The sequence below is a fragment of the Condylura cristata genome, unplaced genomic scaffold (assembly GCF_000260355.1).
Source record: "Condylura cristata isolate star-nosed mole 26May11 unplaced genomic scaffold, ConCri1.0 scaffold00010, whole genome shotgun sequence".
Taxonomy (NCBI): domain Eukaryota; kingdom Metazoa; phylum Chordata; class Mammalia; order Eulipotyphla; family Talpidae; genus Condylura; species Condylura cristata.
The window spans coordinates 5,670,408-5,694,430 of record NW_004567111.1 but is presented as its reverse complement, the minus strand read 5'-3'; the positions used below and the strand labels follow the sequence as shown (position 1 = coordinate 5,694,430).

Here is a 24,023-nt window from a genome sequence, read left to right as displayed (position 1 = left end):
ACGGATGCGCTCACATCCGCAGCAAGTGTTCTGGATCGGCGAGTCAATGCCGGCAATTGCTGGGGTCTACTGAGCACCGTGGTGATGGAACTTTCCACTTGCCCTGCAGAGGCATTTGGTCCCAGGCAGATGCCTGGCTTTGGAGAGGACTCGGTGCCCAGCAAGGCTGGGCTGGAACTCAGCACAGGCCTAGAGTTGTCTCCCCACCCTCCTGTGATGCCACCTCAGTGGTTGACCACTGAGAGCTATTAAAGTCACACACGTCCAAGTTCATGGCTTAGTTGCCTGAGGGCTATCAATGCTCAATTCACTAATCATTAAGAAAATGAACGAAACCGAGACCAAGACAAGGGTTGCGGAAGGAAATGCATTTAGGTTTCTGGAGAGACGCAGCGAATAAACAGCTCTCCAGGAACAATGCACCTGGGCAGAGCAGCGGGCAGCTCTCTGCCTCTCCCCAACAGCGTGTCTTCACTGGCGCCAGCACGTGGCCTCAGCTCGCACCCTTAACTGTCTGCCCGAGGCCACTGAGCTGAGGTCACCAGGGGCTGCCTGAGTGCACGTTCCCTCAGCAACGTAGGAGCCACAGTGCAGCACCCCCCACCTGGCAGGCCACCTCCCTCCACCTGCCCTTTGATCCCTTCTCTGCACCACCCACATCTTCCTAAGACCCCCCTGACGGCACCCTGCCACAATTCAGACTCCGGTGCCTGGCCGCCCCGCAATAAAGGCCAGCTCAGGATGACCTGAGGCCTTCCCTGACCAGCCCTGATGACCTTTCCAGATTCTACTCCTGCCTCTACCCATCTGCTAGCACGTGGGTACTCCTGGTTCCCTGAGGCCCTTCCACAGATGGCCCCAGGGCCCCCCACTGCCCTCCACATGCAAGTCTCTGTGTGCTGAACTCACAGAAGCTTCGCTGGCCACCACCAGGCTGAGGGCCCAGGGCTGTGGGACCCGTCTCTGCCTGCCCAGCACCTAGCGTGACAGACATGCTCCCCGAGCGAATGTGGAAAATGGGGATTGCTCTATGCAGCTGCACCATCACTTGGGGTTTCTGATGACAGAGTGCAACAGGTGAGCCCAGGGAGCCCCGTCCCTATAGAACACCTGATTGCTAAGGCAGCGTCCCATCTACCCCTCTCACTAGACCTGAGGGTCACGGAAATCTCCCGGACCTTCCCCTGCAAGTGCAGTGAGCGCAGTGAGCTCCACGTCAGCCAGGCGTTCAGCGTAATGACCAGGTTTGTCCATTTTTTGCAGAGCTTGCTTGTCGTTTTTGTTTCTTGGTTTATGTTTGGTACTGTAGAGAAGCTTGTTTTCAATCAACTCTTCAGCACCACTGCTCCTCTGAGGTCAGGGGGCACCCAGAAAACCAGACGTGGCCCCAGGGTTGGTCACTGCTGCCCACCCTCTCCTCCATGTGCACCACCTCCACCTCCACCCTCCCACCTCCTCCAGCCTGATCTTGTCAGAGCAGCATTTCAGCCCCGGGACATCCTCCAAAGTCCTCGTTTGGAACAGAGCAGAGCAGACGTGAGGTTTTGCAGATAAAATGCCAAGCAGATGGAAGTCCTGGTTCGAGCACTTCTGACATCAGCAGACCCCCCGTGAGCTTCCTTAATTGTCCCTCTGGGTCCCCACGAACACTTGAGGGTGCAGCTGATGGCAGCTGCTTTAACCCAGCAGGGTGCACTCAGCAGGCCCCAGGTTCCCGGCACCTGGTGGGAAGGGGAGGGGTGTGGTGGGCAGCAGGACTCTCTCCTGCGAGAGGAACTGGGGCAGTTTCATGCAAATGGAGAAGCAAGGCCAGCGGCATCTGATAACTCTGAGGCCCGAATGTAGATTTTCCTTTTCTCTGAGGCCCAGAATCGACTTGTGTTCTGCCTTCTCATGCTAGCAGTGTGTGTCCTCTCTTCTTTGCCCTGACTGAGCTCCCAGATGCCTCCCAGTTATAAGAATTTGGCAAAAGCAAAGAATTTTCAAAAACTATAGTTTGACATGAAAAACCGACAGCTACGGAGTGCTACTCTGATAGATTTCATTTTCTACGTGGGGAGAAAATAATAAAAGCTTCCTGCTACAAGTGATAAGAAAAGAGAGTGGATTCTAGAAAGAATACAGACATACCCACCTGTCTTGGGATACCAGCTTACCTTGCATTTCTTCACCTGTGTCTGGGCATCGAGGTTGATACCCTAAGCTCCACCACAGCGATGGAACTGCGGCCTGCCCTCAGTGACCATGCGCACGCTTGCACTGCCCCTCTGTGTTCTGCACATTCTCCCACTCTCCCACGTGAGCTGAACATTATTAGAAAAAGCAGGGAGAGGGAAGAGGCAGGCAGGGAGGGAGGCAGTGGACAGGAATGTGTGTCGACATAGGCCATAAACTAGACTCACCCAATATTTTCTCCTAAGTGGAGAATCAAATCTTAGACTGGGCTCACGTAGGCAGGTAGCGTTTTATAGAGGTGTGTTCTAGTTCATCTCATTTACGCAGTTAATCTCAACTCCTCACTTAATCACACCTTTTCCTAAGCACTAGGTGGTATTTCTAACAAAATGCATGCCAGGAAGTCCCTGCTACAGCAAAGCATGGGCTACTTTCCTCCTATTTTGAGGAAAAACGGGGGGAAATGGCTAAAAAGGCTTGAGAACACAGAAATCAATGAACAACCTTTCACTTGAAGAGCTTTTGCAGAGCCCCAGAGCCCCAGGGCCCCCCCAGTCACACTGTTTTCTGTAGGAATGTCCCCGCCTCGCGGCCCCCCTTGAATGAGCACATGTCCGTGGTGTCCTGGAGACGTTGGCCCACGGACCCGCCACGGGTGAAGCCTCCTCTGCGTGTGACGGAGTGTGTGGGGCTCCAGCAGGAGCCCCTGGTCAGCGAGGAAGACTGGGGTACCCACTAGCTGAGCCCCACTGAAGAATCGAGGGTCACAGCCAGTGCATCCTCCTAGCCCACAAGGCACCATCTTACACTAAAAAAAGCCGGTGCCCCCTCGCCAGCCGAGGCACCGCCTCCCCGGTGGCCGGCCAGGAAGAGGCAGAGCTGCTGCTCAGAGCCTTTCTTTTCACCGAACACTCCTCTTCCTCCAGTCTCGGAAAACATCACTGAGTTGGCAGCGTCCCAGTGTGGTACTCCTTTAAATCTAGCGAGCTGGACGAGAAGGGTTGAGTTAAATTAGGGAGCAAATGTAAGTCAGGATGACAACAATACTCACCAAATGCTCCCAAATCATTTTCTTTTCCTGTTGCATTTTGAGTAAGACAGACAGACAGATGCAGTCTGATCCCACTGACATGTGGGACCCAAAAGAAAGACCACGAAGCTCATGGCTACAGAGAATACCACACTGGGGTGCGTGTGTGTGTGGGGGGAGCAGTCGAGCGCCCGCAGACACGTGGAGGCTGCAGGTGGTGGCCCTGGGCGAGTCTGCGCAGGGTGAAGGCAGGTCTGGCTCGTCCTCCTCACAGGAAGGAATGTTTGGTCACCACATATGGTGACGACATGAACCAGGTGAGCACAAAGAGTCATCTTGATGTGATACTCCTGAAGCAAATATAATGTGTGATGTCAACTACACCTCAATACATAGGTTACAGTATGTGTCTTCAACACGTGTCTGCACCTGTGCTGCTCTCTCCAGAGGCATCCAACTCCAGCTCAGGTTAAGTATTCAAAATAGCCCCAGCTATACCCACCACTCACTTCTCATTTCCACTGCCTTTGCTACACCGTCGAAGTTCAGGAGCCCTGGCCGTCGGCTGAACGTCTGGCGTCTACTCACTGTGATCTGTATCGAACTCGTGTGCTTTGCGGCATGCCAAGTGGGCTAACCCTCGAGCCCCTTTGCTGTACCGGGGCCCAGGCACTGTTCAAACACCCCGTCGTGGGACCTCAGCTCGGAAATGTCCCTTCTCTGAGTTCTCTCTCGGATCAGCAGCCATAACGGGACCCCAAGCTGCACCTTCTTGGGGCGCCCTGCTATAGGTTCCCTCAGCCTAACACACCTCTACGTTCCTCCAAAGCCAATCCTCTGCTTGCAGTTCAGAGAAAGAATGCTCCCTCCCACTCCCAACCCCTCCCCGCAAAGACCTGAACTCTGCCCCTAAAGAAGCTTGCTTCAATTGACACCCACTGTCTTCCTGAATGCAACCTCCAGCCCACTCCGGCCTTGCCCTCATCCTGGACACCCTCATTATAGCGCCGGGCAGATTCCGTCTCTCCCTGCTATTTCCCACTCGCGCTGGGCACCCCCCTCCCTTCTGATCCCAGCTGGACACTCCCTTCGTGGCAGAGGTCCTGGTTCTGGACCTGCTGTCCTTGTGTAACAGGTCCAGGTCTCATGGGCTCTGCCCCACTCCAGATGCAGGAACTCCAAATCCCATCAGTACCAAGAAGCAGCACACCGGGACGTGAGGGCGGAGCTGAGCAGCCAGGTTGGGATAAAACCGGACCTGTGGGCTCTGGGGGGGACCTGGTGGTTCGCAGCTGATCGTTTTGGGGCTCCATCGGTTTTCAGCTGCGGTGGAGTCCAAGTCAGCAGAACTGGTAGGACCTCCTAGTTAACCTGTGTTTCTCTCCCTCTTGCCCTGGGTTATTCCTTTACCTTTCTCCTTAGAAATAAATCCATTATTTAACCTTTTGAGTGTGTCCATAGTACAACTGAATCGTAAGCGCACGGGTGAGGACCCACAGACAGGCAACCCAATTCACATTGGGGTGCCCTGTAACACTTGCTCCCCATCATCACAGGAGCACGGAGGGTCTGCTCACCTGCCTGCTCCCTTCTAGCTCCTCTAGCTGCCTGCCAGGACTCCAGAAATTCCTGGGTCTTTCCCTAGTTTTGTGTCTCCCCACCTCCCTTCTTCCTGCGTGAAGGTGTACCCTAAGATTCAGTCCTGCGGAGGCACCATGGTGCTCACTGTCCTGTGGGTGAGCCAGGGTCCTCCTCGGGTCCCTGGCTTCTCTCCTGGGCTGGACTCCCGGATCCCACCCACCTATGGCACCTCGGCTTATGGTTCCCGGAACAATTCCCATGGGGCAGGCTTTTGTCATGTGAGTCACATTTCCTACTTGTTATTAATACTCATTATCTCCCCTCCGACTTTTGAGCAGTTTGAAAGCAAGAACCCTGACTTCTAGTTATCGCAGGAGGTTGAGTGCTTTGCAAAGTAATGAAATTTTCCAAACTATAGACTAAATAAACGCACTCTTCAACTCAGCTCATCTGCATTTTCCCCAAATTATGCTTTTCTTTTCAAGGAATATTTGATAGTAGAACAATGATCTGTCACAGCTTTCTATAACAGGGCTCCAAAATTCTCATCTCCTCAAGTCTGGTGACAGTTCAGAAATGTTATTTATCCTGATTTTCAAGCATGCCCAATGCCAGCCAAGAGCCAGTTCCCCAGAATCCACACTGCTCACAGGAAGTTCACTGTTGGCCCCTGGATTCTGGCTCAAAAATTTCGAGGAATTTATCAAAAGAACACTTTAACACTTTGGAATAAAAAGTGCAAAACAAAGTATTGCTTTTTTTTTTTTTTTGGGCGGCATATAAGAAAAAACACTGAGGACAAAACACTGGAAAACATTTTTTTTTTCCTTTTCAAAAGGACAGATGGGAAATGAGATCAGGGACTTGCAGGCCCTTTGTAAGTAAAGGGGCCTGGTTTCCTTTTCAGGTCAGTGGTTTGTAGATCAGTATCAGTCTCATGTAAGAAGAAGAGGAAAAGAAACACAGGAAAAATAATCACCAGGATGTTATTTAAAGGGAAATGGATTGAGCACATTTGCTATCCAATGCTGAGAACATTTTAGGATTCCATTGTATTAAACATTTCCAAAAGTGAAAATTTCTACGATTGCTAATTATTAATCATCTCAGCTCTATACTCTGATCTTTTAAATTCTCTGGCTTGGAGATTTGACATTGATGAAATGAATAAGAGTAGGAAGAGCACTGAGAAATTACTCCTCCTCCTCACTCTGCACACAGATTAAAGAACAGAGACAATTTTACACAGAAATCCTGAAAGGACAAGCTCTTTGTTTTAATATGTAACATATACATAATGTGAACCGTGTTAACTTTTTTTTTTTAAGATTTATTTATTTATTCATACAGAACTGGGGTACAGACTGGAGATGCAGAGGGTGAGAGAATTTACCAGAGACAGAGCAGGAAGCAGAACAGGCAAATCGACGAAGTACACTGCTGAGGGGAGCAGCGGGCAGGTCAGGAGAGGTCTGCCTCGCCATGTGGTCGCCTCCAGGGCAGGCGGGGATAGGGGATCAAACTCATGCAGAAGTGGCTTTAGCTTCTTAGTGCAGTGCTTTAACCCGCTGTGCCACCAGGGAGGGCCAACCGTGTTAACCATTTTTAAGTGTAGATTTGACAAGACTATTCTCATTGTTATGTAGCCATCACCTCATCCAACCACAAAACTCTCCATCTGGAAAAACTGCATATGTTAAAACAACACAGTCCCTGGCCACCACATCCTGCTTTCTGTGAGGGATGTCGCAGAAGTGGAGTGACACATTGGTGCTTTCACACTACCTTCCACTCACAGCATAAAGTCATAACACATTTCAGAATTTCTTTCCTTTTTTAAGGTTGCATAATACTCTATTGCATGTATAGACCACGTTAATTTATCCACGGCTCTACTAATGGGACACGAAATTTACAATACTTCCACCTTTTGGCTCTTGGAAATGATGTTCTGTGATAGGGTCTTCAGTCACTCCGAGTCCCTCCTTTCAATTATTCAGGGTACGCCTTCCAAAATGGAACAGCACATGTTCCTTTCTCTTCACACAAACTCTACCAGTGGTTAGTTTATATTTGGACAGCAAAGTCTAATGTTTGTCAAATAGAAATGGTACCCATAAATTGCTTCTCCCAACCCAACATCTTTTCTAATTATTTACTACTTTTTTCATTTTTATTACTTTATAAAATTGCATAGCATTAGTAGCTGTGTAACAAAGCAGGATACAAGGAGCTCAAAAGCCAGGTGCAGAGGCAGCTGCTGATGTCAACCGTTACAAGTATCACCACCAGCAGAACCATCTGCAGGAATCCACTTGAAGAAAATCAGTGACCAGACCAACATCAAATCCTGTGTCTCTGACAGAAAAGAGAGGATGCTCAGGCTTTACTTTTAGCACACATTTGTCATTTCTTCAATGACAACTCAACCTGTAGCTCTTGATATCAGACATTTTAACAATAAAGCTGATCACCTCTGTCTAATTGCCAGTTAGCATTTACCTACTACCCAAGGAAAAGGAAGTTCTTAGACTTATGTCTTGACACAAAAGCTAAAGTGCAGTAAAGGTCTGTTAGCTATCAGGACATGACCTTTATGACTCTGTTTTGCTCTCATTTCTTAATCACAGAAATTACCCAATTTCTACCAAAGCAAAACAGCAATCCAGCGAGAATTTTTACAAACCTGTCACTGGCACGTCCACGTGTGCGCAATGACATTCCTCTTTGTTTTCTGAGTCACAGAAAACTATGCATGCAGGTATTAAGTCAGTGGTACCCAGCCCTTGGTATTTATCTGCAAAATAAGCAGACACTAATACAAAAAGATTGATGCGCTCATAAATATTCAGGACCAGGTGATTCACAAAGGCCATTATCCACATATGTCCACTGGCAGTGCACTGGATAAAAACAGTGCGGCATAGACCCTCGATGGAAATACCACTGAGTCATTTAACCAGACACAGTTGTGCCTTTCCCAAGAACAGAGGTGGACCTTAAGGGATGACGCTAAGTCAAGTCAGTCAGAAAGTGAAAGTTACTGAATGGTATCACTCGTTTATAGACTATAAATAACCAAAGAAAACCAACTGACCAAACAACAGAAATAATGAGACCCTGTGAAAATATGGTGGTGACCATAGGGGGTGGTGAGTACGGCAGGGGGTGCTATGTGGAAGCCTGGAGTGGGGGTTAGGGCGGAGAGAAGTGTGTGCTCCCCCCAGGTGGGCAGCTGAACCTCCAAAATTATACACTCATATAAACAACTGGCAAGTCAATAAAAGTTGATTTGTTTAAACTACCCAACCCTAATGCAGACTCTGTGGATGTTGAGGTAGGTGAGCAGGTGGGAGGAGAGAAGGACACCACCTGAGGCCTCCCCAGCTCACGGCACCGGGTTGACACTACAACACAAAAAGTGTAAGAAGACAGTAGTGAAGAGCATACAGTAGTGAAAACAAACTTATGTAGGAACATAGACATTGGAGGGACTAGGAGAAGATTGAGAGATACGCACTGGAGGGATTAAGAGAAGGGGAAGTCACCATGGACTTGAACAGCTTTAGAACACATGGCATCCGAAGTGGCCTTGGAAGGGGGAGGAGGTTCTAGAAGATGAAAGAGATTGTAGCATGATATTACTCGGAACGAGCCAAGACAGAGACAGAACAGAACAGATCCCAAAGCAATGGGTCCAATTCTGAAAAACAACAAAATAAAGTTCGGTTGTCCAGTGAGGTTAGGATTAGACACAGCCTTCCTGCCCCCTGATCACACAGCTAAAACAACTTCACAAATGTTCTCAGGGCTGAGAACTGGCCTTCTGTCTCCTTAAAATCCACATTCATTTCAGGTTGTATGTTAAATGCTCTTCTTCCACACTTAAAACATTCGACAGACAAAGCTTTTCTCCTGCAAAACTCGTTTTCAGAGAAGCTTAGCGGTTCTCAGAGCTGAGGACAAACACTGTGTCTACTTGTACGAAGGTATCATCACTACATTTTAGGCAGTTATCATTCTGAGTATTTCACACACTTTTTTTATATTATTTTATATATTTTTTTCATCATTCTTCATTTTGTACATTTTTTCATCTCATTTGTAATCCCGTGGGCTTCCCACCACCACTTCACCTGTGTGCCATCACCATAGTCCCGTGTGCTCTTCCCGCCCCAGTTTTGATCTTGTCCCCCATGCGCCCCACCACCGTAGAATGTCTCTGGCTCATAGTTGCTAGTCGCTGTTCTTTTTTACTTTACTACAATTACTATATACACACACATATATATTTTTCCCCCCTGATCCCCTTACACTCCTGCTGTAACAGGGGGTCCCTAGGAAAAAGGGAAGTTTCAGGTTCCCTGCCCCACCCAGAAGGAGGGTGGAGCTGAGCAGAGAAAAAGGAGAGAAGAAAAGGAAATGGAGCTGGATGGAGAACAAGACGGAGACCTAAGGAAGCCACATGGAGCAACAAGCATGTGATGAAGAAACCGGGCTTGTTTCCTGGCCCTGGACTGGTCAAGGCAGATGTGGGTGAGATACCTGTAGGGAGGTGACTCTGGCAGTGTTTAAATTGATTTTGACTTTGCTCTTTTCCTCCCAGACTTGTCTGGCCATTTCTGACCCTTTTCCATGGGTCCCGGCCAGAGGTGCTTTAGTCTAGTGGCAGCTTTCAGGCCTTGCTTTGGGCCAGTCCCTTTTGGGGGGACTTTTGCCCATGAGGGGATGGGTAACTTCAGGTGTTTGACTTAGAAGTTACATTCTTTGTGTTCCATATTGTATATTCACTGTATTAAAGTCCCTTTTCATTTAAGGTTTATATGTTTTGTCTTGTTGCAGCGGATGGCAGAATCCACTTAGAGCAGGCAGGTTTTGGGGCTTAGGGGTGCCCCTCTCTCCTCTGTCATATAACAGATTTTGTCCTATAACAGGTTTTGTTATCTAACAGAATTGAGGTGTCCTATAAAACTGCTATGTGTGAAACCATCCAGTATTTTTCTTCTTCTTTCTGGCTTATTTCACTAAGCATGATCTTTTTCTACTGTGTTAAGAGTTAACCTCTTTGAACGACTATAGAAGACTGCAAATCAACCCTTAGCGTGACACGCTGTGTTCAATATCAGTGTGACAAACAGTGACCATTTCCTAAGTGAGTTGCTATATTTTCTCCACAGGAAATCAAATACTTTCTCCTGAACTAATGTGCTCCCTCTGCCTCTAAAAATACTATCAGATTTATGCTCTATTCTGCTTTAAAAAAGGACAGACAGAAGGAATCTGTGGCATCGCTAAGATATTTCACACATTCAGCTAACAAGACAGTTATTAAAATCACCAAGAAATCGCAGTAAAAGTACAAAAATCCCCAAGAAAAGAAATGACAGCAGCCAACTTAATAGGACCCGTCTCAACAACCATGATGGACGTCAGAGCTCACGAGCCAGTTCCGGAATCTGGGAAACTTCCCCAAGCAGAACGTAATGCTTGCTTGCTCACTCCCTCACTCCCACATGGGGCTGCAGGCACAGTGCGGGGGAGAGTTCTCTGCCTTTCCTAGACTACTTGTACCCAGTGTCCCCAGAGAAGGAATAACAGGAAAGGGACAAAGGCGTTTTTCAAAAACCTTCAACCACCTGAATCTACAGTGCTTAATTCCAGGTTCTTTGTCCCTGGAATAAAAGATGAGACTAAAATTCACTGTATCCGGTTTCTTTGGTGAGCTGCAAAACTCTAAATAATGGTGTTACCATAATTACCACAAGGAAAATACAGCATGTTCACAGAAACTTGAGATAACCTTTCACTTCCTCAGAGAACACTACAGAAAAAATGTCAACACGGAGTATAATCTGCAATCATTTGATTGAAGTTCTGCTCATAAATTTGTCAACAAAATCACAGGCCCAAGTCATCATTCTAAGGTTTCTGTTTATTTGTCTTGTAGCTGGGTGGTCTGCTCAGGTACTAATGTTTCCAAAACATTCCTTTTTTCGGCCTAATCTCAAACCATTTATCAGTAGGACATACTTTGGCAGCAACATCACACTGAAGGTCAATGGCATCTGTCAAGGCCTTCCTTATTTTTCCAGAAAGAAGAACAATCACTTTCTCCAGTGTGTCCCTAACTAGCTAAAGCAACATTTGGGAAAATGTTTACCTCTGCTGTAAACCTGAGTAGTTTAAATTTGATGGGGGGACAAAAAGACAAAAACCTCATGGAATAGAACCCAACAGTTGTTCACATGGAAGTTTCCAAAGACAATTCAGCAGGCGAAGATCTATAGATAGCAGGTGAAGTTCTGGGGAGCAGGGTTAGAAAGAATGTCAAGTATGTCACTAGTGCCTATTGTCTCACAAATGGTCCTTGGTTTTAAATAAAACAACAAAGAATTCATGAAGCTTTGCAAAGACAAAAACAAGGCATCCCAATTGCAATTCGCAGAAGACAGAGCTTGGCAGGAAACAGCATTGGGGGGAAGAAGGGAGGCCCAGGAGAGTGAGGGAAGTGACCAGGACCTCTGAATACACTGGGGTGACCATAGGTTGCCAGGCACCCAAGACTGCTGGGTTCTCGCTCCTTGAGGGCATCACAGCTCCCGCCGGCCCCTGAGTGACAGGCCGCAGAGGGAAAGGCTTCGAGCAGGTTTCTCTCAGAGTGGGTCACTTACGGTGGGAGCTGCGCAGAGCAAGGCCTCTGTGGGCAGCTACTGAATCCAAGCGGCTCCTGTCACTGGGAGACCCTGGAACATGCCCGAGGATCCCCACCCTCTTCTCTGGGAGCCCACATGAGCACAGGGCCTCTGCCATCAGTCTCCCAGGATGTGTGACAAAATCCTCCTCTCTTCCCAGCAATTCCATCCTTAAGCTCTAACGTAGTCAGCAAAACCCCCAAATGACTTCAAACTAATCTCCTAGGATATACGAGGTACTGTGTCCACACTATCAGCTCAGAACATAGCACTTTTCTTCAAGACATACACTTGAAAAAAATGTTTGCTATGTTTATACGGTACATGCTAATGCAGAAGTTGCATGTCCACATCTGCAAAAATGCCACTAAAAGATAATTAAATCATGAAGAAATAGCTGGAAGAAAATAACGACATAACTTTCCGCTCTGAACTAGATCATCTTTTCATCTTTTAAAAATTCTATATTAACCAGCCACACAAGAAGTCACCAGACAGAAGCGACACTTGCAAAGATCGGCCACCTGCTCCTGCTGCCGGCAGCGGAGAACGACCTACCTGAAAGTCATCGTAGGGGAAGAGCAGCATCTCCCTTAGGCCGTCATTGAGGATCTGTGTCTTCTTCTGAACGATGACATTTTCGTAATCCAGGGGTTCGATCAGCTTTGGCTTGGCCTGAAAGTGCAGAGAGAAGCAGCTGAATCCTCTGACCCATGAATGCAGCTCCTTAAGATTAAAGAACACTATGCATTCGGCTACATATTTTTTTTTTAGCAAGAGCATCTGTAAGTTGTACAATGGAGATGAATTGGAAACGAGATAGAAGTCTGCAAAGGAAGACATCCAAGGGCTGCAAGCTCAGCAGTGATTTAAGCCCGGGGGGGCGGGGACCAGCTGGAACTGCCCATGGCAGCTGCTTTAGACTTATCTTTACCCCAACAGTTACCAGCTTAATGACTCTACTATTTTCCCATGTTCAATTAACTGATGTGTTTCCTGCCTCTGGACTGAGACATGAGACACCATGTCCAATATATTATATGATGTTTCTTGTCTAGTTGACTGAACTTGCAGTGCCTCAGAGTTTGATAAATGAAAACTAGGAAACACTCGCCAGAAGGTTTTGCCTACATAGCACACCCAGCATCGTTTTTGTTAGCTAGATGTGCTGGAGCGGGTTCCCCTGGGCTGGGCACAGACCATGGTGAGGGGTCAGATTTCACCCCCTGATGTCTGGATAAAGCCCAAGCCAAAGGGGCCGTGGAGGCCTGTGCGTTGCCTGTGCAGTGCCAGGCCACAATCCGCCCGGAGGTTCTGAGGAAGCGCCTGGGGAAGGGCAGCCATCTCTGGGAGTCGGAACAGCAAGCAATGGGCTCGGGTGTCCTTTCCTCAGGGGAGCTACTGCAGAAGGCAGCTGTCCTGCCTGCCAGCAGCTCTTTGCCCCTTCCCCGCTTCGGTGTCGGGAGCCCTGGCCTTGGGGGGTGGGCTCCGGCCCCCCGCCCATGCCTGCAGCTGTGATTGCACTTGGCACCACTGGCAGGTACCTGCTGTTCTTCTCCCACCACCCTTTTTAAAATTCGGTGTTTTTTTTTTTTCTTTTGCTGCACTAAAGTTCCTTTTGTTTGCATTTGTAGCAGCAGGTGGCCAGATCCAGAACCCATGAGTGAGGCTCTGGCCCGAGGACAGTGAGGTTCTGGGCCCTTTGCCTGGGAAAGATGAATTATTCCTTTTCCCTGAAGGTGGCTTGGAGCAGTGACAGCATGCAATGCTGCGGATGTTTTGATCAACTCGCTTTTGTGGGCCACCAGGAACCTGCAAGGTGTTTTCACACAGATGACCACAGTTAACCCACTGTGCATTAATTAAACAAGGAGAGGTCTGAACGGTCCTGGCAGCCTGCACCACGGAGCCAAAATCTAAGCCGGTGAATGCCTCAAGGTTATGAAATTAAACACGCACACACACAAACTGCTAAGGACAACTAATCGCAAACTGCCAACGAAGCTTTAGGCTAGAGACAGCAAATTATTTCCTATCTTTGCTTCCCCGTTTCTCTAAGTATGGCCTCTAGCTCCTTTCGGGGAGCGAGCCTCACCACTGCTAGTTTGGCTGCCTGATCAGAATAGATGTTTGTTCAGGGAACGGCTTAAAGCGCTTGCAATGGCTCAGTTTATCTGTCAACATCACTGAACACCACTATGAGGGAGGTGTGGAAACTAAAGATCACAAATTGAGCTAAGGGCTTGAAGCCACCCGGCAAGTCCCTGGCAGGTTGGAGTAGAACACAGTCTTCTGTCAGAACTCTCCTCTCCAGGGCGTCCTTTACTGTCTGCACTCACCAAAGCTCAACCACAGGAAGTGTGTGCAGTCTATAAGCCAACTCTGTCAGCGACAGACCATGGGCGTTAACAAGGAAGTTCAGGTTGATTTCGACAACAGGGAAGGTTCCACGAGAGAATGACCCGTCCCCCAAGGACTGTACGGAGGTGGGGTGTGCTCAGTGAAACTACCCCTGAGTCCTGAGTGACCAGAGGCCTGCAGCAGCTTCAGGGAGCACAGGACGGGGCCACAGAGGGTGCAGTGACAGCAGCTCCTCTGATTCCTCAGGTCAAGGCAAAAAGTTCCTGCTTCAAACGCAACAGCTGGCCCAAGCCTCTCCTCCGCCCTGGCCTTTACAGGAAGCAAAGGTAGGAACTCCGAGGGAGAGGCAGGCTAATGATGGAGATGGGTGAGGCGAGGCAGGGAAAGAGAACAAGGAGAGGGAGCAGGGAGAGACAGAAGTGACAGACACCTGGGGGGAGGGCGAGAGGTGATGCAGAGGAGGGAGAAACATAAGGAGGAAGATAAAGATAGAAAACGAAGATACAAGAAGAAATCACACAAGAGAGGGCTTGGGAGACTCACGCTGGGCCTGGGGGAGGTCACCCATCTGGAGCCTCTAAACTGGGGGTCACCAACATAACCAGCAGTTCTTTAAACTGCTGGTCACAGCAGTTGTGGTCCTGCTCTCCTAAGCTTTCAAAGAGGCTACATGAGCAGAGGAAGCCCACCAGGGCAGGGGACTTGTGTCCTCAGCATCACTGGTGACAGGATGCCACACTGATAGCGCGATAAAATCAGGCTCGTTAGCAGCTGCCAGCACCCCCTCAGCATCTCCCCCCCCCCACACACACACACCACACACACACTTGTGGTTTAGAGAAAAGAGCGCAGTGAAAGGCCTGGATTTTAGAGCCATCTCAACATGCAGATTGAAGTTTCAATCCCTCCTCTGTGACATTTCCAAGAGTGAGTGATTTTCTTTCTTCAAAACAAAGATTCTGGTCATTACCAGCAAAATGGAAGGGGTTGGAAGGAATGGTGTACAGTAAAGCAAGTCAGACTCACGAAGACAAATACTCATGTTTACGCAGTGGACAGTTCAACAAAGCAAAATATCTGTTACAGCTAGCAGACTCCAATAAAGGGAGGCTTCTGGGGTTCAGAGGGAAAGGGATGGTGGAAGGGTACCAGGTCTGAGGGGGTAAGTGGAGGAAGACAATTACTTCAAAAAAGTAAGTCAGAAAGATTCTGAGTCCAAAATGATGCAGCTGCGCCAATGGCTGTGGACGGAGACACCCCCAGGCCTTCAGAACCACCGTGGCGTGAGCCCCTGCGAATTCTGTTTTCGGTTCTCCAGGACACACATGATGGACTTGGCCCGAGTCTGTGCTTCCACAGCACGAGAAAGTATAACTCAGTCTCTACACAAATTGCTGTAGTGCACAATTTCCATGAAAGGGGTGGGAAGCCCACGTGCCTGCTCCTCCTCAGGACGGGTGGGGATGAGCAGCAGGAAGGCCTGTAGGAAGGAGGCGTGTGCTGCCCCCACGTCAAGGAGGGCTTGCCTGCTTCTCAGCAGCGGCTGGGAAGGGGGACACAAAGGAGACACGTGGGGAGAGGCCGTGGGAGGCTGGCGGCGGCCGCTGTCACCATGACTTGTGCCCCTCTCCCCTCTCCCCCTCCCCCCTCCTCACTCCACACCAAGAGAATACATTGTCTTTCTATGGTGGGAGGCTGAATCCATTTCAATCTTGCAAATTTTGGGGTCCTGCCTGATCCAGGGGTGGAGATCTGCTCTCTGTGCTTGAACAAGCTCTCGAGGGGTTTCTGAATATCTCTCCATCCATAATGACATCCTAGAAACTGTGCTGGAATTTGTCAATTCAAAGGACAAGGATCATGTACAGTCCTGGGCTTCTTAGCCCCCTCAGAATCACAGACCCCTTTGAGAACCTGGATCTGCAACCCCCCGCCTCCCTGCCCCATGTATACACACACTGCTTCCCAACATTTGATGCACGGTTTGGGGAAGGGGTTATCCTCCCGGGAGAGTCATGGAACTGAGCTACAGACACGCTGGCCCCCCAAGAGGCAGGCTGGGCAACTCGTGATTCAGTACAGTGAGTGGGCAGGGTTGCGGGAGCCCAGGCAGGGCTGGTGGAGGCTGAGCAACTGGTCGTGGTAGAAGCTTCTTCACTGCCAAGAAAAGAAGGCTGCAAGAGTGACGAAGGGAGAACGAGTTCTCCAGGGAGGCCAAGTGTGGCGCCTCTTAATGAGATAAAGCATCACTCCTTAGCGGGCGGAGTGTTGGCTGGGGCTCCAGCCCACACCAGGCCTGTGCCCCACAGCCTGGCCTCTCTGACGAGATCCTCTCCCAGCCTCAGGGTCATAGCCCCACTGCCCTCCAGGCAGGGGCCTTTTATGTTGTAGCTTAGCAGTGGGATCCTTCCTCTAAAACCAAATCTCACACGAGCAATATGCCCCCAAGGTTAACCAGTGCCCCGACCTCAGCCATGTGGTACTTGGCCAGATGACTGGGGCATCAGAATCCTTATCCACGAAGAGGTAGCCTTTCCCTTCTCTGACTGCTGCATCCCTGGTTAGCAACAGTGATGGGGTTCCGTTCGTTCTGCTTGGAATGAAATGATCCTTGTCTCTCTGACTAATAGTGCCTTGGGCTCCTTTCCTCTCTTCCCCTTCACCCTCTGACCCACGGTGGTGGTGGTGATGATGATGGTGGTGATGATGGTGATGATAAAGTAATGATGGTGATGGTGGTAGTGATGATGATGATAGTGATGATGGTGGTGATGATGATGTTGATGATATAGTGATGATGGTGATGGTGGTAATGATGGTGATGGTGGTGGTGATGGTAGTGATGATGATGGTGATAAAGGTGGTGATGATGATAGTGATGATGATGATAGTGATGATGATGGTGATGATGATGATAGTGATGGTGATAATGATGATGATGATGATGGTGGAGTGACAATGATGATAATGGTGATGATGGTGGTGGTGGTGATGATAATGGTAATGATATAGTGATGATGTTGATGATACAGTGATGATGGTGATGGTGGTAATGATGGTGATGGTGGTGGTAATGGTGATGGTGGTAGTGATGATGATGATGGTGATGATGATGGTGATGATATAGTGATGATGGTGATGGTGGTTGTAACAGTGATGGTGATGATGGTGATGATGATGATAGTGGTGGTGATAATGATGATGATGATGGTGGAGTGACAATGATGATAATGGTGATGGTGGTGGTGGTGTTGATGATGGTAATGATATAGTGATGATGGTGGTGGTGGTAATAGTGATGATGATGATGGTGGTGGTGATGATATAGTGATGGTGGTGGTGATGATGATGGTGGTGATAATGACTATAGGGGTGAAGACAATGATGCTGATGTTAGTGATAATGATGATGATGATGAAATGTACTGTGAGCTTAGATTTTCTTTTGCATAAGTGTTCCACATCTATTCAATTGTACCAATCTTTTAATAAAAATCTTTCTTCTACCTTCCAGGAGCATATGTCATAAAGGGGATGACAATGGCAGGGCCATTCACAAAGAAGACAAACAAAAGAGCAAACAGAAGAAATTATAATAGGGATGACACTGGAACTCCGGACAACACCCAAAAGAACAGAGGCCCACATTACAAACTGAATCTGGTATTGAAGTTTGTGTCTTGAAGACTTGAGAACAACAGTGCACAAAGCACAGAGAAGCACTTTTGACCCACCCCAACAAGACAACTCCACAGAAGGAGCAGGAGCCAAGATGCCAAGAAGAAGGGAGAGGGGCATCTCAGTGGCGATGCTGGAGGCTGGCACCTTGGCGTCTGTGGAACGGCCAGGGCCTTGGGATGGGGCTGGTGGGAAGGAGCGCCATCCCAAGGGACACGGTGGGCTCATGTTGGCCCCCAAACCAGTCAGGATGGCGAGCGTCCTGCCTGTGATCACGTGACTGCCACGGGAGCCGCTCCCGAGACCGCCCTTTGAGGCCCTCTGGCCTCCCTCCCGCCCAAGCACGAGCCGTGCCCACCACCCAGGCAAACTGAAATTCCAGATCCACCGGCAACCAGAAGCCTGGGAATCTTCCCAGAGCCAGGAAAATGAGATTCTGGAACGAGAGCAGAACTGGAGCAGGTCGGCCAGCCCCTAATGGAGTTCAGTTTTGGTCAAATGTGGAGGAAGCCTGGAAAACCGCAGCATGAGCTAAGCAAAAATGGCTCGATTTTCCCAGGCGGGACAGCAGCCGTGAACTTTCCAGTCATTTCTAGCGTCTGTGGCTCTGGTAATTAAATGTTAACACAAGCTGAAATCCCGAACGCCACGTCTTGAAATAGCACACGGAGGAAATGGCGACTCTCGCAGTGTTCTATTTTAAGAAACAAGAAATTCATCTTTTCTGCCTATAAAGAATTTAGGACCTCCTTGATTCTTTCTGCCTGCCTATAATGTCCCCTGGATCGGCTGTGACAAAAATCCTTCACGGAATGTAGTCCATTCTCACAATGGGGAGAGGTTTGATGTTGCTAACGGTCCTCAGTCCCGTCGCTGGGGGTGAGGGGTTTCGGTTCTGCTTGGATGAAATGAGCTCTGTCTCTCTGACCTTCTGAAGCCAGGTGCACGAGGCCCTCACTCAAAACACAGCCCACCAGGAACCACTCAAGGTTTCACTGTGAAGGAGAATCCTCGTTGTTCTATAACTGGGCGGGTTGGGGAGGCATCGGAGATGAGCGTCTGCCCCCCACCTCAACCCACATTATTTAGCACTTTGGGTTCCTTCTCTACACAGCTTTTCACCAAACCTGTCCCTGTGCCCGGTGCCAGGTCTCTGAGACACCAAGATAAAGACATGGCCCCTGGCCCCAGAGTGCCCAATGCAGGTGAGAGACAGATGTGTGACCAAGGACGGTGGAAGCAGGGGAGCCCAGGAGGGTCGCTTGGGATGAGCCTGCTCCCCGTTAGACTCCCGGCCCACAGGAACAGAGAGCTCTGTCCCAGCCAATGCCATGTGTGGCTTACACTGCAGCCACGCCCGGCACAAAATTGGATCCTGTCGGCAGAACGGAGGAAGCCAAGCATGAGGGAGCTTCTTAAAAGAGCCTGAGAGGGGCCTCAGCCAGGAGGAGGCGGGATGTTGTCTGAGGCCTGGCTCAGACAACAGATGCTCATCAATGCAACCAGCCTCGGTGGGGGTCCTGATGTTTGTGCAATTCATGTAAAACAAAAAAATGGCGAATATCAAGTTGAAGGAGTCCCTTGCAGGACCTGGGAAGGCGTCCTGCAGCTGAAGCTTCAGGAGATCTCCCGAACTGGGCGGTCAGGCTGCAGCAAGCAGGCAGGTGGACCGGCCATGGGTTGGGGGCACCAGCCTCTAGGAGGAGAGCAGCCCAGGAACTCCAACGTGATAGAGCGAACAGTCCTGAGAACCCCTTTTCAAAATAACGCTCTCTGAACACGGATCCCTGAAGGGACCCCGATATCAGGGCAGGCAGGCAGACCAGGCTGGTCTCCGCATAGCGTCTGCAGAGAAGCAATGATGACTAGCCTGCTGGGGTGTCCACACGTGTCCTGGCAGCCCTGGGATAAGGCTGCAGAAAGCTGAGGTCAAAGTGGGGTGAGGTATGTCGGGGAGGGGCCCCAGGGCACCAGCAAAGCAGAATCCAAGGGGACTATGAGGCACAAAGTGAGGTGACCGCTGTGGGGCGTGACCTCCCATCACCATTGATAGACACCCTGGCTTCCCTTAGCAGGACGTGGAGACCGGCCCGCGGCGACTTCCCCTTGGGGTCGTCCAGGGTGGGAGCAGGCTCAGAGGAGCAGGAGGCTCGTAACGTTAGAAGACAACTGTGTGGACACAGGAGCCTGAGCTGAGCAGGGCTGGTGATCTCGGCTTACCAAGGGCACCCGGGAGCCCGAAGGTGAGGCTGGTGGGAGCGCAGGAGGTGCTGAACACTGGTCCCCACTCTGACTCCTGGCCCCTGAATTTTTACACTTTCACTATCAGCATGCACAGGACGTAACAGAAAAAACTAGAGGGGAAAAAATGAGTCTCAGCTAAGCTTGGAACGAGAAGCAAGCTTAGTCCAGCACTAAAATGCGGCCGCTGATGAAACTCAGCCCTCAAAGTGTATGTCTCTCGCTGAAAGGTGCTGTCATCCTTAGAGCAGACTAGGCCACGACTGACACACTTGTGAATGCCGTTTCTCATGTTACAAACACTAACATGATACCGAATTCCCTTTTTACACAGCACTAAAAAACCGCCCTCAAGTGAAAGAACCTGTCACTGAGCAAAGATTTCATTATATCCGTATTAGCAAAACTCGAATACTCACAAGCAATCAGAGAGGACGGAATGAAAAGCATCTGGGGTTTGTAGCTGTCATTTTCATAAGTCGCTATGGTTTCCCCAAAGTATTATCCTACTACTAAAATGAATGAAATTAAAGATGGTGAAAAACCTCAAATCAAAAGCATCTAGAAAATGGTGTAAGAGAAACATAATCACGGAACTGGACATAATCATGAAGGTGATGATTATTAATAAAGTAATAATGGCAACTAATAAAAATCCACATAGCTGCTTTCACTGAGGCAGGGGTGCCCCATGGAATGCAGCAGAGAATGGGGATGTCACAGAGGATGCTAAAGAAGGGGGTGCGAGGACTGCCCCCACTCTGCTCAGGAGCTCAGGGTGGAAGCCGAAGGGGGGACACAGAGGTGCAGGGGCCCCAGCTGACATGGGCAGGGACAGAGGTGTGAGGAGACAGAAAGCAGGAAGGGAGTCCTGGGCCGATTCATCAAGAGCGTCTCTCACGCCCATTCACCCCAGTTTCCACTTCTGCTGCCATCTTTTCATGTGGAAAAAACGATAGTAAAAGCAAAGAAGAAATGCCACCTCACGTGGGCATGGAAATGATCCTCTTGACTCCGTGATACACGCTCTGTTCCTGCCAATAATCCCCACCCCCACCTTCTAGAATTGTGGTCTGAAATTCTTCTGCCATATCAATAAAAGCTATTTTGGAAGCTCTGAAATGAAGAGGTCAAGTAATTAAGCTGAAAGGCCCTATCGCAAGCCAGAAGTCGTCAGATTTCTATGCCACATACTTTAAGCTACTGGTTTGAGACAGTTGGGTGGGGTGGGCATTCCTAGCACATACCTGGTCCCTAGTGTTGCTATGCCAGCACAGCTAGAAAGGTAGCTCAGACACCAGAAGGGCAGCTAAGATTAACTCTTGGCACCCCGAAATAACTGAGTAACAGTGGAGGCAAGAGAGGTAGAAGGGGGTTTACTCTACAAGCCAGGCGATTCTCAGCGTGCAGGCCTATGGTAACAGCATCTCACCCCACCGCCACCCACTGAATCACAAAGTGGGGGAGGGCAGGGGCCACGTTTGAGACCCATTGTACTAGTCTGCTTTTGTGTATGGCTGACGATTTCCTATTAAAAAATATTTTCCAAACATTCTTGGCTCCACCGCCCATGGGCCGTGGCCTTGGGACGAGTTGCTCAATTCCTCTATCTCTGAGAATGGGCAGACGGACAACTTCTCTATCTTCAGCACAAGGTTATGGAAGGTATGTGAGTGTCCGCACACAGTTCCTGGCACAGAGCAGGCCCCAGCACAGGGTGGTCACGGGGTGAGCTCGTATGGGGTGGAGTGAGCTGTCTTTCGAGCCTGGGGAATCAGCCCACAACACAGACGTGCTTTGGCCAGGCTACGTAGGAGCTCATCAGAGCGCCCAAAATCTGTTTGGTCTGTAGCCTCACCGTCTCAGAGAGGAGAAGCTGGAGCTCAGAGACGGTAAGTGGATTAATGGTGGTCACACAGGCACAAGCTTGGGTCTGCTGGCGCCCAGCCCAGGGCCTTGCCCGGCTCCAGCAACGCGATGGAATGTCAGTTCCAGAACAGAAAGTGCTGCCGATGCCTCCATGTCTCTTGGCATGAGAAGGGCCTAGCTCCACTCCTCACTGAGGGGATCCAGCCCACACCCCCACGGGGACAGAGACTGAGAGCTGAAGATGGACGCCACCTAGACACGCCCAGACTCCGTGGGCTCAGCAAGGAAAGAAAAGGCAAAGCCCTTTCCCGAAGGAGTCTCGTTGCCCGCCTGCAGGACATTAGAGAACCCTACCCCAGGCCCTCCCTGGTGGCACAGCGTGTTAGCCGAAACACTGCAGGCTGGCCACAGCCGCTTCAGTGCGAGTTCGATTCCCGCCCTGGAGGTGACCACATGGCGCAGCAGACCTCTCCCGACCCGCCCGCGGCTCCCCTCAGCAGTGTACTTCGTCGATCTGCCTGTTCTGCTCCCCACTCTGCCTCTGGTGGATCCTCTCACCCCCTGCACCTCTGGCCTGTACCCCAGCTCTGTATGCATCAATAAATAAATCTTAAAAAAAAAATAGCTTGTTTGCCCCTACAGCATCCTCCTCCCCCTCTTTAATTCTCTTAATGAGTCAATCATCGGACTTCAAATTAAATTAAAAAAGCTTTCTCCAAATAATAATAATAATAACCTGCCTTGGGCCATCCCTGGTGGTGCAACAGGTTAAAGCCAGCACCATGAAGCTGTCTGCAGCCACTGCAGCACATGTTCGATCTCCAGCTCGGGAGGTGACCCACATGGCACGGCAGACCTCTCCTGTCTCCCCACTGCTCCCCTCAGCAATGTACTTCATTGACCTACCTTTCTGCTCCCTGCTCTGTCTCTGGTGATGCCTCTCACCACTCCTGCACCTCTGGCCTGTACCCCAGTTCTGAATGCATAAATAAATAAATCTTTTGGCCCTCCCTGGTGGCACAGCAGGTTAAAACACAGCACTGAGAATCTAAAGCTGCTTCCGCATGAGTTCGATTCCCGCCAGCCCCAGAGGTGACCACATGGTGCGGGAGACCTCTCCTGACCCGCCCGCTGCTCCCCTCAGCAATGTAATTCGTTGATCTGCCTGTTCTGCTCCCCACTCTGTCTCTGGTGAAGCCTCTCACCGCCCCTGAGCCTCTGGCCTGTACCCCAGTTCTGTATGCATAAATAAATAAATCTTTTTTAAAAAAATCATACCCCAAATGCTAAATCTTCCGGGAGAAGTGGATTTGAGTGTTGGGATACAGGGACCCTCATGGACATATCTCTGCCAACCTTACACTTACATCATGCATAGCCCCACCCCCACCCCCAGACACACAAGGACCCACAAAACAGGAGACCCAGCTGAGGGCTCATCGCCAGGGACGACTGTGGTGTTGGACGCATTTAAGGTGGAGCTCAGAGACCTGCTCTCCACACCTCCCTGCTAAGCACAGCTCCCGAGCCCAGACTCAGGGACGCTGCTGGGATAAAACAAACACCGAACTGCAGAATCTCTGTGTGAATGGAAGAACGTATTTCTATAAGGCTGAAATACGGAAATGGTAACAATTTTGGCAAACCTGAGCGAGAAGTGAGAGGCCTGACATGATCCCACCTGTTTTCTCCTTGAATGCGGCTGCTATGAAATGGACCATTGCACGTGTGTCTGTGTTGCAGAGCTGTTAGCACTATTAGAGACTTGACTGTGTACGTCATGTTAAGTCTCCATGCAAAGGACAAAGCTGTCAGATCCAGCCTTGGGGAGCGAAGGGAGAGTCTGGATGGCTGACGGGCCTCGCCCCGCTCCGCAAGAGCCAACCTCACCACCCTACATCCTGGGGCCCACTGCCTTTCCCACGTATCATCAATTACCGGGGGTAGTGAGGTCACAAGGGTTCTCCACCTGTCAAAGGTGGTGTCAGGGGTCCAGGGGCCAACGGGGAGAAGAAAGGGCACTGATAATGGAGGGGTGCAGATAAGCACGCGGCAGTGAAGGGTTTTTGACTCGGGTCGTGAAAGTCTGCACTCCAGTGACACGCTGCCTAGCATTTTTATTTAGATCACGAACAGGGGCACAGGACAATTGTGGGACATGACACCCAGGTCACCTTCAGTCAAGCAGGTTCCGAGAGGTACGTGCCCGCTGATGTTTCGGGGACTCCACTCCTCTAGGTACTGGAGGCTGAACCCCTGAAGGTGGGAGAGGGAGCAGTGAAGAGGGAGAGCGACCTTCAGATCTCGTGTCCCTGTTCTTGCCAAAACGTTCCCCAACGGTGACCAGACTTTGGCGTATGTCAGAGGTGGGTGCAGAGCTAATAAACCAGAGCTCCT

At 49.9% G+C, this 24,023-nt stretch overlaps 1 protein-coding gene across 3 annotated transcripts in view; it reads right to left on the bottom strand.

Annotated features, from left to right (window-relative positions):
* Nucleotides 1-24,023, bottom strand: part of DOCK9 (dedicator of cytokinesis 9) — a 185,468-nt gene that overhangs the window by 118,152 nt on the left and 43,293 nt on the right. For all 3 annotated transcript variants that reach the window (XM_012723213.1, XM_012723211.1, XM_012723212.1), the window contains exon 2: nt 12,037-12,153. In XM_012723213.1, coding sequence (XP_012578667.1) covers nt 12,037-12,153 — 117 coding nt within the window. The remainder of the gene's footprint in view (nt 1-12,036; nt 12,154-24,023) is intronic.